Source organism: Poecile atricapillus, chromosome 13 (assembly GCF_030490865.1).
Source record: "Poecile atricapillus isolate bPoeAtr1 chromosome 13, bPoeAtr1.hap1, whole genome shotgun sequence".
Classification (NCBI taxonomy): domain Eukaryota; kingdom Metazoa; phylum Chordata; class Aves; order Passeriformes; family Paridae; genus Poecile; species Poecile atricapillus.
Genome location: NC_081261.1, coordinates 959,817 through 975,924, shown reverse-complemented (window position 1 = coordinate 975,924; position 16,108 = coordinate 959,817). Strand labels below are relative to the sequence as shown.

Here is a 16,108-nt window from a genome sequence, read left to right as displayed (position 1 = left end):
GATGAAGCAGTGCAGGATTCCCAGCAGCTCCCGGAGCAGGGGGCAGGCTGAGCTGTGTGCCAACCCCGGGGTCCCCCTGTGCCCTGGGGTGCCTGCACCAGAGCAGGGGTCCCTGTGTGCCTGAAAATACCTTTTGTTTTTCATCTGATGGTCTCAAGTGCGTGAGTGGTGCCTCCCCGGCAGTGAAGGACCCTCTGGAGCTGGGAGGATTGTTTGCCCATCCTGGTTTTTAAGTGTTTGGGAGCTGCTTGTGTCAGGCAGTTGGAATTTGGAGAGGAGAGATCTCCGTTTTGGGCTCTCTTTGCAGCAAAGCCAAAACCATTCCCAGCTCCTGGGCTTGGAGTTTGGTTTGGAGGGGAACTGCTCTTGCCGTGAAGCGTTGCTGCTTCCCTGGGCTCATCCGAGGAACTCAGGGGAGCTTCATGTCCAAGGAAAGATAAAATTGGTAAAACCACTGATCTGAGAATGGTGGCACCTCGTTCTGCACCCCAGCAGCTCCTGGGGCACTTCCTCACTTCCCTGGGCCGTGTCAAGCTGAGCAGCAGTGCTGGGTGTGGGGGCTGCTCGAGCAGGGCCTGGCTGGGCTGGCTCTGGCACTGTCACTGTCACTGTCACTGTCACTGTCACTGTCACTGTCACTGTCACTGTCACCACAGCCTGGCAGTGTCCCAGCTTTCCACCAGCCCTGCTCCAGCCCAAAGCTGGGGAGGATGGCTGGGGATTCCAGGTGCAGGGACAGCTCTGTGTGCCTGTGCTGTGCCTCAGGAGCCCTGAGGTCCCTCTTTTTGCTCTCTCTGCCAGCAGTTTGCTCCATTCCTGGTTCTCCCTGCTCCAATTCCCTCCCCTGCAGTGTGGGCTGATACTTCCAGCAAAATCTAATGGCTGTTAAATCTTTTTTGCCTTCAGGTACAGGCTCTAAAGAAGTGCAGCAAATTCTTCACTGATTTGCTTGGCTTTCTGTTTTGAAATAACCTTCCCCAAGTGTTAATTCTTCCTTGTGAAATTCTCCTCGTGGTTGCAGCTGCACTTGGATGGGTTTGGCAGAGCGGGGCCGGTGGCAGTGGGTCACTGCCAGCACCTGCTGCCACCTTTGCTCCGTGCCAGCCTCAGACACAGAACATTCCAGCTCAATCCTAGAGCCTGGAGCTGTCCTGCGACCCCCGGCTTGGGCTGGTGCTGTTTGGGCACCAGTGTGGGCCAGTCCAGGCGGTGCCAGGCGGGCTCAGGCTGGGATTTGTGTTGTGGTGGAAGGTGGCTGGTCCCCAAGAGCCTTGTGCCTGTGCTGGTGGCCCTGTGCCCACACGTGGCCTCTCTTGCAGCTCCCCTCTGCGCAAGGCCCGCGCTCTCTACGCCTGCAAGGCCGAGCACGACTCCGAGCTCTCCTTCACGGCCGGCACCGTGTTCGACAACGGTGAGTGCTGGGGATTGCTGCTGGGGCTGAATAGATCACAGGGACACAGCTCGAGGTGTGCTGAAAGGAAGGGAAAGTTTATTTTTCCTCCCTGGATTTATGGGTTTCTGACCATGGCCAGGGGTTGGATGGTCAGGATGAGACTTTCCCACTGCTCTGGCCATGAGAGATGCCCATCACAAGATGTGTAATACCTATCTCTGTGTTTATAGTTTCTGTCCTGGGAAAGTCCTAGAAAACTATGTCAGCAGCTCAGAAGCTGAGTTTTCAGGGTGACAGGGGCTCCCCTCGGGCCCTGGGCTCCCCAGAGTTTGCCAAACACGGCCTTTCCCAGGGGCTTCTGCCAAGGGGAGACTGGGATCCGGGTATCAGATCTGGGTGGCTGCTGTGAGGTTTCGTGCAGGAGCTAAAAAACTCCTTTTTAGCTTTAGGAGTGGGAAAGCCACGAGTGCTTCCTGCTGGGGCAGGTGGGGTTTGCTCAGAGACCACGCTAATGAACACGGATTTGGTGTTTCCTGCTCCGAGACTTTGTGCCCTGTGGAACTGAGCAGCTCTGGCTTAGTTATAATCCCAGCATCAGGAAAAGACTTTTTACTACTTTCCAAGTCATTCTTGGCTTTTAAATGCTAAGCATTGTCATTTGGGAAGCTGCTGCCACAGGCACTGGTTTTGCCCTGGGATATAGAGGAGAATACAGCAGAAAGGGGAGGAGGATGAATATGTGTGAATTAAAGACAATCCTCCAAAGCAGCTCTGTAGTCATCTAATAAATAAACATGGTCTCCCCTCTGAGGGCCCGTGGGAATCAGAGCAGCTAGGAGGGGAACAAGTTTGAATTAAATACGTTATGTTTGCTGATAAAAATCAATGGATTATTCAAGGGAAAAAGCACACAGCGTGTTCCAGTCACTCAGCAGCACAGGACGGGCTGAGGACGGGAGGTGGAACCAGCCTGGCTTGGTGGGAGTCCCACCACGGGGCTTTACACAGCCCAGAGGAGGCAAAGGGATCTTGGCAATGCTTGGAGCCAGGTTCTTGTCTGAGCTTCTGTCAGGCTGCAGGTGGCTGAGCAGCAGCTTGATCCAGGTTTGGGGCTGCTCCCACGGCACTTTGGGAGCTCCAGTTGCCCTGGTGCCTCGTGCAGCTGACCCAGACATGGAGCAAGGGAGTGAAGGCAGAGCTGCAGAGTCCCAGGGAGCTCCAGGAGCTCTGGAAAAGCGGCTTCCCACCATTATTGTGGGAGGGGGGATATTCCTCTGCCTGCAGGCGTAACCCTGGCCTGGCTCCTGCAAAATCAGCAAATTTTTGGAGGTTGATTGAATAAAGAAAAGGCTTTTGAGGACTGATCAGGTTTCTGGTTGCACACAATCAGGTTGCAGGGTTTGCTTTCCCGCTGGGATTGTTCCCTAACGCAATTTCCCTCCCAGCCTGGGCCCAGGCCAAGCCGGGATGTGCAGAGTTACCATGTGCTGGAGTTAACCACGTTCTCTCCAACTTCCAAGAGATCTTAGCTCAAATCCAGAGGAAGCTTTGAGCCCCTGTTTTTATCCCAAATACTTCACTCCCTCTGCCCAGCAGCCCCAGGGAGTATTTGGAGCCTGCAGCTCGCTCAGTCCTGCAGTGGGATTGACTTGGTGAGGCCAAGGAGCTCCAGGGGAGCAGGCAGGGACAGAGCATTTCAGCTGCCTGAGCCCCTTGGTGTGTTCACAGAATGGTTTGGGTCAGAAGGGACCTTGAGGATCATCTTTAACTCTGTTAGTTTCCTTTCTTGAGAATCAACACAAGCTGAAGTCTCCCTGTCTCTGCAGTTCACCCATCCCAGGAGCCCGGCTGGCTGGAAGGGACCCTCAACGGCAAGACAGGACTGATCCCCGAGAACTACGTGGAGTTCCTATAACTGTGGGGTGCACAGTGCCACTGCTGAGCGTTCCATGGTATCCATGGGGAGTCCTGCAGGCCCCTGTGCCCTCTGCCACCGTGTGCCCGGGGTGAGGACACCCCTGTGCCCGCTGCTGGATCTTTGTGTGGGTCAGACGTCGCCTCTCCTCCCTGCTGCCTGCGGGGGAGTGGTGCTGGGGACGTGGACAGACTCCCCCAGCCCCAGGTGGGGGTGCTGAAGCCCCCATCCCAGCGATGGAGAACCAGCCAAGGGACGGCCAAGTGCTGCGAGGGGCCGAGCTGAGGACTGGGAATAGCCCGAGGCTGCAGGGGGACAGTCCCTGGGAGCCCAGGGCCCCCACCCAGCAGGGTCCCACCCAGGAGAGCCCTGTGCTCCCAGAGCCTTCCCTGGCTGTCCCAAGGCCAGCTGGGTGGTGCCAGGGCACACCCTGGGCTCTGGGGCAGGGGAAGGGGCTGAGCTCCCGGGCTGGAGGTGCCCCTGGGCAGCGCCGGCTCTTGCAGGCGAGAGCGAGCCCGGGGGGCTCGGGGCTGGCTGGGCTCTCCAGGCCCCTGCTCCCTGCACTGAGCAGGGTTTGGACCAAACCTCCCACGCTCTTTTGTATTTTCAAGGTTTTGATTTTGTGGGGTAAGCCTCAGTGTGTGTGAGGTGAGCAGCCCGTGCTGCCGTCCCCTGCAGCCCCAGGCACACCTCAGTGCTGCTGCTGGGCTCTTTGGTACCTCCCTGCCCAAATCCCTCTGTACAGACACATCCGTGCTCACACACATGATGTGCCCTGCTGGAGCTGCCTCTGCCTCCTTCTTCAGGCCTCCCCTTGCTTGCAGCCTCGTCTGTGCCAAGTCTGTGCAGTGCTGGTTGTGCCAGGTGAATTATTTCCATCCCTGGGGGCATTTGCTGCTGCTGTGGCCGGGATGGGGCTGTGGAGAGCCAGGGAGGAGCCCTTGGACTGTGCCAGCCCAGCTCCTGCCTCCCTGGACACGCCAGGAGGGCCCAGCAAACCCCTCATCGCTCCAGGGCGTTTGGAAGGGGGCAGCTGGGAGAAGGAGCCCTGTTTGACTGCAGAGCCAGGATTCTGAGAGCTGGAATCATATTTTATAAAAAAAACCATCTCAAGAGAACCCCTGGCCCATGGCGCTGGGGATGGATGTCATGGCTTTTTGTAACAGTTTTAAAGACTCTGAGTGACTGAATTGCTCTATGTGTCGCTTTTTATTTTTGAAAGGATTAATGTATAAATAGAGTATCTTAAAATATTGTGGGGAAATGATCTATATTTGATATTTTTAGAAGAACTTTGAAGCTGGTGACCAAGAGGCTCCAAACCCCCTGGCCCCTGGCCTGGAGCTGCTGCTTCCTTCAGTCCGTGGTGTCACTTAGAGAGGAGGGAGCTGAAATTTCAGCCCTCTTCATGTTTTTGTCCACAGTAATTAAACTTCCTGGGCTTTTGTCTTGGGGAAAAAAAGAGGAAAAAGGCGATCATTTTTTTCCTGTTACCAAGGTGGGTGGCACAGCTCATTCCCATGGGATCACACCCTCTCCATAACCCCTGGGGAACACTCTGGGCCCCTCACTCACATGGCTGGTATGGTTTGGGCAGGGGTGGTGTCCCCAAACTGCCTCGTGGTCTCTGCTCTGAGGTGTTGGATGAAGAGGGTGAGAGGTTTGCAGGGATAAAATCCGGTGTTTCCCTCGCACGTTGCTGGTTCATCTCCATCCTTGGATTTTATAGCCAGCTTTTGTGCTGTTTCTTGGCTTTCCTGAAGCCAAGGACGAGGCTTTATCCAGCCCTGGCATGAGATGGGGTTGGGCTGTATCCAGCCTTGGCTTTCTGCAGCCCTGGCTGTGCCCTGGGGGTGTGTGAGAGCCCCTCCCTGGGCTGGGAGAGGGGTGGGGAGGGCTCATGGAAAGGGGTTTAAAATCCCTCACTGTGTCACCTGTCAGCTGCCAGCGCTGTTTGTGTTTGTCCTGTCCCGAGCCTCGCCGGGTGCTGGGGGTGAATGGGAATTGCAGAGGGCCAAGAGGCTCCAAAAGGCTTTGTCTGGCTCAGGCTGTTCAGGATCCTGCTGTGTGATGCTGTGTGAGCTCCAGCACCGCCGCTCCCACCGTGTCCCCACAGAACCTCCCCGTGCAGGGTCCCCCCCGGCTCCTCCAGTTACTGAGACTGGAGTAAATTCCTTTTCAGAGGCCCTTGGGAGCTTTTGGATGTGCTACCTAGAGAGTTTCTGGGAACAGAAGTCCCACGCAGATGTATTTACAAGATGTCTCCTGGAGGAAAGGAAATCAAACCGAGGCAGAAGTTATTGCTCTTCCAGGAGAGCCAGTGGAATATTTTTTTTTTAATTAAAATTTTCCAAAAAGAAAAACTTGTCTGGAACGCTCACTAAATGTTCCCATTTTAGGCCAGCTTTAATACTGTAGTAAACATTGGTTTATTCCAACAGAAATTAAAGATAGGAAATAATTTTTTTAAACCAGCCTGACACAGCATTTGATGCTTGATATTAAAGTTGTCAGTCAAAATGAAACGAAAGCTGGGTGGTGACGCTGCCGATGGGCAGAGCCTCTCCTGCAGCCCCTGGCTGGTCACTGTGGGCATTAAACCAAAAAAAAGAGAGATGGTGCAATGGTGTCTGTTGGAACTGACTTCAGAAGAGTCTCTTGGTGCAGCCCTGCCATGCTTCACATCGATGGCCAATGTTCCACAGGTGAGTTTGCTTTGGGTTTGGTGGCAGCTAGATAAGTTAGGGTGGGCTGGGTTTGGTGCTGGGCTGGGTTTGGGGCTGGGCTGGGTTTGGGGTTGGGTTGTGGCTGGATTAGCTGGGTTGGGTGTTGGATTGGGATGGATTTGGTTTGGGGTTGGGCTGGGTTTGGGGTTGGGCTGGGTTTGGTGCTGGGTTGTGGCTGGTTTAGCTGGGTTGGGTGTTGGGTGTTGGTTGGATTGGGATGGATTTGGTTTGGTGCTGGGGTGGGTTTGGTGTTGGGGTGGGTTTGGGGTTGGGCTGGGTTTGGTGCTGGGCTGGGTTTGGGGTTGGGCTGGGTTTGGGGTTGGGCTGGGTTTGGTGTTGGGCTGGGTTTGGGGCTGGGCTGGGTTTGGTGCTGGGCTGGGTTTGGGCTGGGTTTGGGGTTGGGCTGGGTTTGGTGCTGGGCTGGGTTTGGGGTTGGGCTGGGTTTGGTGCTGGGCTGGGTTTGGTGTTGGGTTGTGGCTGGTTTAGCTGGGTTGGGTGTTGGGTGTTGGGTGTTGGTTGGATTGGGATGGATTTGGTTTGGGGCTGGGCTGGGTTTGGGGTTGGGTTGTGGCTGGATTAGCTGGGTTGGGTGTTGGGTGTTGGTTGGATTGGGATGGATTTGGTTTGGTGCTGGGCTGGGTTTGGGGTTGGGCTGGGTTTGGTGCTGGGCTGGGTTTGGGGTTGGGCTGGGTTTGGTGCTGGGTTGTGGCTGGATTAGCTGGGTTGGGTGTTGGGTGTTGGTTGGATTGGGATGGATTTGGTTTGGTGCTGGGCTGGGTTTGGTGTTGGGCTGGGTTTGGGGTTGGGTTGTGGCTGGATTAGCTGGGTTGGGTGTTGGGTGTTGGTTGGATTGGGATGGATTTGGTTTGCATTGGGCTGGGGTTGGGGTTGGGCTGGGTTTGGGGTTGGGTTGTGGCTGGATTAGCTGGGTTGGGTGTTGGGTGTTGGTTGGATTGGGATGGATTTGGTTTGGGGCTGGGCTGGGTTTGGTGCTGGGTTTTGGCTGGATTAGCTGGGTTGGGTGTTGGTTGGATTGGGATGGATTTGGTTTGGGGCTGGGCTGGGTTTGGTGTTGGGTTGTGGCTGGTTTAGCTGGGTTGGGTGTTGGGTGTTGGTTGGATTGGGATGGATTTGGTTTGCATTGGGCTGGGGTTGGTTTGGATGCTTGGGGCCATTTGCTCTTGTCCTGTCCCTGGTTGCCTGGAGAAGAGGCCAAAGCCTCGTGGACACCGGTGGAGCCCAGGGATGGATCAGGGGTAGCTGAGGGGAGAATTCACCTGCACAGAGCCAGAGCCCGAGGCTGGAGATGTGAGTGCGTGGTTGTTCAACGCTCCTAACAAACCAGAAACCTCAAAGCAATTATAGTTTGTACATTTGGGCTAATTTTGATTTTTAGCTTTTGGGAAATAACGATTAAAAGCAAAGTTTTTTTAAGAAATAGCCGTTTAAAGCTCTGTTCTCTGGGTGAGGAGCTGATTGTTTGCAGACGGGCTCAGCTGGTAATTTAGCACCATGCTGACAGCTCACGAGGTAGCACCTACCTATTACTTATTGTAAATCCTCCCTTCTGCTAATGAAGCCTATTCTGCTTCTAAACCTCAGACAAAAGGGTCTAGAAAATCACACCTGGGCTCTAAACTCACTGACGCACGCAGGAAGGGGAAAAAGTCCGCGGCAGCCGGGTGCCCCGGAGACCAGCCTGGCTTGGATTAGGTGGGGATGGCAGAGCAGGCTCTGGAGCTGGGGGTGTGGGGGAGTTGGAGCAATCCCAGCTCCACAGGGACATTTCTGTGTCCCTGCTGTGTCCCCATCTCTCTGGGAGCCCCCCACAATCAGCTGCTCCCCAGGCCCAGCTCTTAACCCGGGCAATCAGATAATCAAATGTCTGCAGAGTGCTCAGGGCTTTCCTTCGCAGCACCTGGGAGTGAAGAGCAGAGCAAGAGGGACAGGTGATGATGGGAGAGGCTCCAGGGATGAGCCCCAGAAGGGCTGGAATGTGGCTGGCAGTGAAGGTACCCCCAGGGTGAGCATCTCCCTGCACAGGGGGCTGGAAAGGGCTTAAACCCCATCCAGTGCCCCCCTGCCATGGTCAGGGACACCTCCCACTGTCCCAGGCTGCTCCAAACCCATCCAGCCTGGCCTTGGGCACTGCCAGGGATCCAGGGGCAGCCCCAGCTGCTCTGCCCACCCTGCCAGGAACAATTCCTGCCCAATATCCCACCTAACCCTGTCCTCGGTCAGTGGGAGCCATTCCCTGTGTCCTGGCACTCCATGCCCTTGTCCAAAGCCCCTCCCCACGATCACACCCAGGTAAGTGCCCATCTCCAGCCGATGGCACCGTGTCCTGGCCATGTCCACTGTCCTGGCAGCCAGCGAGGAGCTTTCCCACGGCTGCCCAGCTCTTGTGCAAACCAGCTCACCCTGACCCTGCTCACCACAGCCAGCCACAGACCATGGGGACACCTCGGTGCCACCCAGGGATGGAGCAGCCCCGTCTGCCCTCCCCTTCCCAGTCCCAGAGATCCTGGAGATGGTTTGTTCCTTCCTAAAGCTCATTAATTTTGCTGCAGCCATTATCTATCATAAATATTTCTGACTCTGGGAGATGCACATGCTGCTTTTGCCCCTATTTTACTGCTGGTTGTTTTTTGCCAAGTTTGGGTTTGGCTGGGCTTTTAGTTCAGTGCCACAACGTTGTTTCTGTGCAGTTTTGGTTGAGTTTTGCTGCCGTGTGTGGCACCTGGAGCGCTGCAGAAGCGATGACTCCGCGCCATCCCCATCGTGCTGCTGTTTATTATTTATTTCCCCAGCAACGGGGATATATTTAGCCCTGGAGCTTTGAGCTGTTTCAGCCCCATTATGCTCAGCAAATGCAGCAGCCTGGGGCAGAGAGCCCTGGCCAGGGTCAGCAGGAGCCCCCCAGGACCCCAGGGGGGACCCCCAGCCTGTCCCTGCCCCAGGAGGGGCTGCAGGAGGGGAGGGTGAGAGAGCCACATCCCTCAGCTTCCCTTGGACTTGCCAAGGGTTGGGTTGGGCTGGGTGGATTTTTTTTTTTAATTATTTTTAGTAATTGCTGTGTTTGAGGCTCGCAGGCTAGTGCTGTTTGTTTGGGGTGGGAACACGTGCGGCTCAGCTGGGGAAACGCTGCCTGCCAGCCAAAAAGGGTAAAAAAGGAAACGGTGGGAGAGAAAGGAGGAATTAAAAATGCTGGGTTTTAATTCTGGATTTGCTCTTGCAGGAGCCCAGAGAGGAATGTGCTGGGGCCAAGGCAGGAGCCCAGGGGGACAGGATGGCAGGGACAGCCCCCCTGTGTCACTGCCTGTCCCCCCATCTCCTCTCTCAGCTCCTCAGGGCTGCAGCTCCTCCTGCCCAGCCCCTGGAGATGATTTCCCCTCCGTGTTCTGCTCCTTGGGGACATGTCCCCAAGCCCCCTGCCCAGCCCTGGGCACACCAGGCCACTTTTCCCAGCAGGAAGTGCCACCCCTGCATTAGGAGCACAATTAATGCCCACAGCTGATGCTGCCTCAGCAGTTTTGCCCCAACTTTTTATGTGGTTTGATCTGAAATCAACAGATCCCATAATTAGAAAGATTCCACTTGTTATTTTTTAAACCTAAGGCTCCTTGTTGTGACCTCAGAGAATATCCTTAGTTATGCTCTGGAGCTGTGCCAGGCCTGTGATGGATTGGGTAAAGCTATTTACTGCCACCACCCCTCCTCCAGGTTGGATTTTATCAGCTGATCCGTGGGCTCAGGCACTGGACACCAGTGAAATTCCTTCTGATGGTTCCTCTCCATGCCACTCCTCCAGCCAGACTTGGACAAGTTCAGTATTTACACTTTTTTAAATTTTGAAATGTCCATGTACTCTATATAATATATTGATATAATTTATTTTCAGGTTCACCAATAGTTGAAGTTATCAGTAACCCTGGTAAGGAAATGCACCAAACTGGCTGAACCCTGGCAGGAGCTTGGCAGGAGCACTGAGAGCATCTGGGAGCCCCTTTGGGATAACACTAAGATACAGCCTAGGAGTCTTTTATTCTGTAAAAGCCCAGGATTTGTGCCTGATTTGGCACAGCTCCGTGAGCCCAGAGCTCAACACGAGCTCAGGCTGCACAGGGGACATGGCCAGGGACAAGGCAGCCCACTGGGGACCATCCTGGGGGCAAACACCAACTCCACAGCTCAAATCACAAATGTCAGAACTGTAAAAATGGCATTTAATGGCATCTTTTCATAACCAGTCTGAAATGCCATCATTTTACTGGGATAATGTGAACACAACGGAGATCATGAATTGCAATCACATGCTGGGCTTCACCCGAGTTTCTTGGAAGCTGAGGACAGAGCTGAAGAAAGCAAACACCAGCAAAGCAAGGTGCAGGTGAGGGAGGGCAGCAGATGTGTCCCAGGGCAGTGGAGCACGGGAAGGGGCAGAGGGAAGGGCAGAAACCCTGCAAGGATCCTGGGCCACAGATATCTCTGGTATCAACATCAATGCTTTTGTAAATGGAGTGGGACAAAGGGATTCTGGCTGGGATGTGACCACACTGAGAACTTGCTGCTCTCACCATGAGCCCATGAGCCACTGAGCAGCTTTCTCTGAGTGTCTGATGCCTCTCCTCACAGCAGCTCTCCATAACTGCTGCCTGAATAAACGTGGTTATCGTAAATCCCATCCTTGTCTTGCCTCTGACCCCCCCATCCGCAGCCCTCCAGCTTGGGAATTACCGAGGGGAAATTTATGTAAGCTTTGTTTTAATTGCAAGCAATTCAAAGAAATCATTCCCTGCTGGGAACTCGGCCTTTTCTGCTGCAGTTAAATGAGATTTTATTACAGCACGCCTCGCTCTGTGGCTCGGGGGGGAGGCTGAGGTGGTTTTGGTGACTGAGGGGTTGGAAACTCTGAAAACTCCGACGGCCACTGGCAGGGAAGGAGCTTCATGGAGCATCCTCTGTTCCGGGGCTGAGACTTTGTGAACCCAAGTGCAGCATCTTCACAGCCAGGGAGAGGCTCCTTTCAGCACTGCTGCTTTTCCTTTTCCCTTTTTCCTGGTTTCTGTCTCTGCACAGGAGCCCAGGGCAGCTCAGCCCCCACCACCCATCCCCTGCCCAGCACCTCTGTCCCAACCCTCACCTGGGGCCCCGAGGCTTTTCAGTTCATTTCATTTCTGTCACTGATGTTTGGCACCTGGCACCTGCCTTGGGAGGGAGCTTTTATCACCTTCTGATGAGTATCAGACAGTCAGGAACCACTGCAGGGACAAAATACATTTAAAATCACAGAATTAAAGAGGGACTGAGGTTGGAAGGGACCTCAAACTCACAGAGTCCCTCCCCTGCCATGTCAGACCCAACCCTCTCCAGGACAAAAACTCCACAAAAGCATTTTGGAGCCATTTAATGAAAAAAGCAGAATTTTATTATATGGTTTCTGTCCATTATTCGGCATTGCTGTAAATGGCTCACATTTACTGCAACTTCTGTACAGATGTGTGGCTTTGTATTACCAGAACAGCAAATTTAAATGAAAAAATAAATGTTCAACAATTCCACACAAGCTTTTACAGTCCAACATTTCACTGAGTAGGTGAAAACTACAGACTTGTTACTACAGAATTATTCAGCATGAATAAAAAACTACAACTTTTATTTTTAAACAGGAGTCACTGGTTTAATTTTTTTTTTTTAATGCTGTTTAAAATTGCTGTGATAAAAATAATGATTTTTTTTTTTTTTTTAATAATGCCATACACTGGTATGATATAGGATTTGTCCCCAGTATATATCTTTTTGTTTAATATACAAAATAGAGTAATGACCCATCTCTGCCTCTGCTGTGGGCAGGGGGTTGGAGGTGGGGCGTTCCCACACGCTCACAGCCTTCCCTCGGACACGAGGCCTCTGGCTGGAGAGGCCCTCGACCTTCACGGAAAATTTGGTTCCTATGAAACATCGATGGCTCAGCAAGGCCTGGCTGCAGCCTGGGCTAAGGGCAGAGCGAGCCTGGTCCGTGGAGATGGGATCCCAGACTGGACTGGGCTGGAAGGGACCCTAAAGCCCATCTCTTCCCCCCTTCCAGCGGACCAGGCTGCTCCGAGCCCCGTCCAAGCAGGCCTTGAACACTTGCAGGGATACAATAATCCAATCTTTATAAAATCTCACTCCAATCATGTCCCTGAAGTCCTCCCTCTCTGAAGTTGGGCCCGCAGGATGTTTCCCACAGCCCACGTTCATCCAGGCACTTCCTCCTTCCCTACCTTTTCCTGTGGAAATGGCGAGGTCACTTTTCGGCATGGATTGGCAGCGGTCCCCAGCCCCCCGCCCTCCCCGTGTCCCCGTGTCCCCGTCCCGCTGTCCCCCTAAGGCCATTGCGATCCTGAGCTGCCCCCGCCGCGCCGGCGGATCCGTGCACTTTGTGATAAGGCACTCAAGGGCCGAATTCTCCCTGCTTTATCCAGAGTGCAGGGACTCCCCACTGCTACACGGACCACGGATAACAGGACACGGACTTCTCACTGCTGGCTACAGCACTACGGAGTCTCACTGGTGAGGTTCAAACTGAACGGCATGTACAGGACGATTCTTCCTCTAACATCACAGTTTCCTTTGTTTTTCCTTAAATCCAGAGACTGAAAATGAATATACAGGCAAACAGACACAAGGGGCAGAGAGCCTCTCCTCCTCTGTGACCGGTTCTCTCGCGGGGGGATCGCAGAACCCCAGAATTTGGGTTGGAAGGGATCTCAAAGCTCATCCGGTTCCAACCCCGACTCCACCGTCTGTTGGAGCTCGCTGCAGTTGCTTTTGCTGGCAAAAACGACAATTTGGGGTCCCTGCACCCCGACCCGCACACGCTGTCCCCAGGCTCCCAACGAGGGCTCTGGGGATGCAAGTTTATAAAACATTCTCCAAAGTAAGAGCACACTTCCCCTACCCCAAGAGCCCCCCCAACCCCACAAACTCCTATCTGTATCGCAAACGGGCGCGGGAGGATTCCCAATGACTTGGGCTGGAAGTTGGAATTAAAATCCTGACCTTTACCTATTACAAAATGTACATCTTCCTTACAGATCAAAGATGAGAGCGATTATTTTCTTTTATTAAAGATGCTATTTTACTCCAAAGTACTGAATATAGGATCTTTTTTAATAGGTATAACATTCAAAAAGAGCTTTAAGAAAGGATGAGAATTGAGTTTCCTCTTTCATTTGGAAACCAAGGTCTGCTCAATGTAGAAATGTGCTGTGAACACCCCACGCTCTGTATTTACATATTGCTGGCACCTGGATGTGGATTATTGCCCAATTTCTAAGCTGTTTTTGCTGTGGGAGGGAGGCTGTGCCTGAGCCCCCGGCAGAGCTGCGCCAGGTTTGCAGCGGGGTCTCTTCAGCCGTGCCTCGGGAGCGGCTCCCGAGCATACAGATAGGAGTATCCCACCCCAAACCAAGGGGAATTGTACACAGTGATTCCAGAAACACAACCCAAGCCTACACACACCCACGGAGCACAGGTTTCCCCCTCGGAACACAAAACCTCTTTGGACACCAACACCGACAGCCCCGGGGCTGCCTCCGGCCAAACCGCACGCGGCGGTTTCCACTCAGAATCTGTGACCCCTACAAAAAATATAATTACATGTATCATGATAAAGCAATCTGTCATCTAAAAATCATCCTTATTATACACTATACAAGCTATTTTACAGTCATTTAATAAATTGCTTTTAAAGCTGCAGTAGCCCTTCCCTTTTTTTTCTTGGATCAGCGAATATACCGATTATACATATTTGAAACTATAACTAAATATAAAAATATATTAGGTTTTGTATTTTCTCAGATGATCTTTCTCATTTCTATTACACAAACGATCTGGCCACTTTGAGTAAAAATCAAATTTTAGAGTGGCATAGTAAATATTTCAGTTTTGAGATACAGAAAATTGTTAAGGTGCACGTAGAAAAGGCTACTACAGCTTCTAAATGTCGAAAATATCCTCATCAATGGCAACAAGGAGAAATCCACAAGGCCTATGGGAATTTATGGCACGCCAGGAATTCAATGTGAAGGGCTGCAGCCTTACAAAGACAGAAAGTTTGACGAACAACTCTAAGACCACGAACTCAGTAGCGGAGCTCTCCTGCTCTCCAGGAAAGAGGATGGAGCAGTCAGTGAAGGGTGCAGATGTGGAATTGGGTCTCTAACCAGGCGAGTTTGGAGCTGGGAGATCCAGTCCCAGCTGCGTGGACAAGTCCCCGGAGAGGAGGATTCTGGAATCCTCCAGGAGAACAACCCCAGTCCCCGGGTGCACTCACACGTCCTCCCCTGTCCCTGGGGTCTCCAGAAATACTTGTGTGATGACAGCTTTAGGTGCATGGAAAACGGAGTTTCTCCACACAGAAGTAAACTTTTCTGAAGCTATGCATATTTTCCTGAAAATTTCCTGATGGGAAGTCAGGACTGATCTTCTTGGCATCAATGCAGCCCGTGACTCTTTGCGTTATGGCTGTTGCATCATATGCAAAAATCAGGCTTCCTTTTTTTTTTTTTTTTTTTCCAATATATAAAATAACCTGCTCATTTACATCCAGTTAGGACTGGGTTAATTTTCTATGAATCTGCATATCCAACACTTTTGCAATGTACCAAAAGGATCTGTTTCATCCGGATCTACTGAAATGAGATTTGAGAGTGTTCTCCCACCCACCCTGGCCCTTAGAAAAAGCCCAATTTTTATGGCCACTTTGCCAGTTGAAAGCATTAGGTTAGAAAAGCCCAACCCAGTTTTCACATGAATCTACTCGAGTATTTACTGTCTAGAGGTCGTTTAGGAAAGCTACGAGCTGCCCCACCTTAAAAAACCAGCTGTACAATAGGCATCTTGAAGTATTACAAAAAAATTATGTAAGAAAAAATGAACAAGCCGAGTTCACGGTATATAAAGTTAAAGGAAATTGCTAAAACCAGACAGTAATAGCTATAAAAGGCACAACTTCCCTTTTCTGATATACACTTGTAAACTTTCTTCAGGTTACATGCATAAACCAAAATACTACCTTAACTTTAAAAAAAAAAAAAAATAAATCCAAAACACTTTACTAAAAAAAAAAAAAAAAAAAGAAAAAGAAAAAAAAAAGCCTAAAAAATTGTCTTCAGCCAACTGCAGCAATTAATTAATTAATTAGCAGAATGTTCATAACAGCCTCAGAGCTTGTCACTGGTGGTTTGATGCATCCAGGGATGGTGCACGAGGGGAGAGAGAAAATTTCTGCCAAAACCCAGATCTTTTCCTTTCCTTTCTCCCCAATTCTTTCCCAAAAGGCGAGAAATCCGCTGCTTCTCCAGCCTAACTCTTGGCCCTCTGTAAACCACATGTAGTGCATAATTACAAAAGAAACACCTGCGAGGACAAAAGGAACAAGTTCTGTAGGTTTTCTCTTTACAAAACAAAGCTATCGTGTGACGGTTTCTTAAGGCAACCCTTTGTGTTAAGGCAGTCACTTCTGATGAAACAAGAGCTTCTTGATATTTCCATTGGAATATTTTGGTATCTGATTGCTGATGATTTCTGCCAACATTTCTGGGAACTCAATACTCATGGATTTATCCAAAAATGTCTGGAAGCAAAAGCTCAGAAGATTTTCAACCACCTACGAGTGACAAGACAAAGAATTACTTGCACACGAAGATGTTCAGAGAACATTCACCTCCCTCCTCCCCAGCTCCTGCCCACAGGATGGGGCTCGGGCAAGATGTGCACAGGAATCCTCATTTAGTTCGTTAATTAATTGTCCATGGCACTCTGATAGAAACCAGACTGTGCAAGGCTTTACAAACACTGAGGAGATTTGGTACCAATTCCCATTCCAGCAGATAAATAACACACACATGGATAAGCTAAATGAGATTGTTCCAGGTGCTTGGTACAGGAACAAGAAAAAAACAGTAATTTTGAGGTCTCAAAGTTACCCTTGTCTTAAACACTGCTTTGTGCTACATGTGTAATTGGAATTAAACTGCCAAAGGAGACAGTCTGAACTGGAAATTCCTTCAAAATTAGATCACTGCT

The 16,108-nt window shown here is 51.6% G+C and overlaps 2 protein-coding genes across 5 annotated transcripts in view; one reads left to right on the top strand and one right to left on the bottom strand.

Annotated features, from left to right (window-relative positions):
• ARHGAP26 (Rho GTPase activating protein 26) overlaps positions 1-6,013 on the top strand; it is a 104,551-nt gene extending 98,538 nt beyond the window's left edge. Inside the window, exons 22-23 of one of the 3 annotated variants that reach the window (XM_058848489.1) lie at positions 1,320-1,411; positions 3,220-6,013. In XM_058848489.1, coding sequence (XP_058704472.1) covers positions 1,320-1,411; positions 3,220-3,308 — 181 coding nt within the window. In that variant the 3' untranslated portion in view covers positions 3,309-6,013. Of the gene's footprint in view, positions 1-1,319; positions 1,412-3,219 lie in introns of those variants that run through there. The other 2 variants (XM_058848490.1, XR_009278628.1) reach the window with 2 other exon arrangements.
• A 5,426-nt stretch (positions 6,014-11,439) lies between these two features.
• The window catches only part of NR3C1 (nuclear receptor subfamily 3 group C member 1), a 63,212-nt gene continuing 58,543 nt past the window's right edge, over positions 11,440-16,108 (bottom strand). For both annotated transcript variants that reach the window (XM_058848487.1, XM_058848488.1), the window contains exon 9: positions 11,440-15,689. In XM_058848487.1, coding sequence (XP_058704470.1) covers positions 15,537-15,689 — 153 coding nt within the window. In that variant the 3' untranslated portion in view covers positions 11,440-15,536. The remainder of the gene's footprint in view (positions 15,690-16,108) is intronic.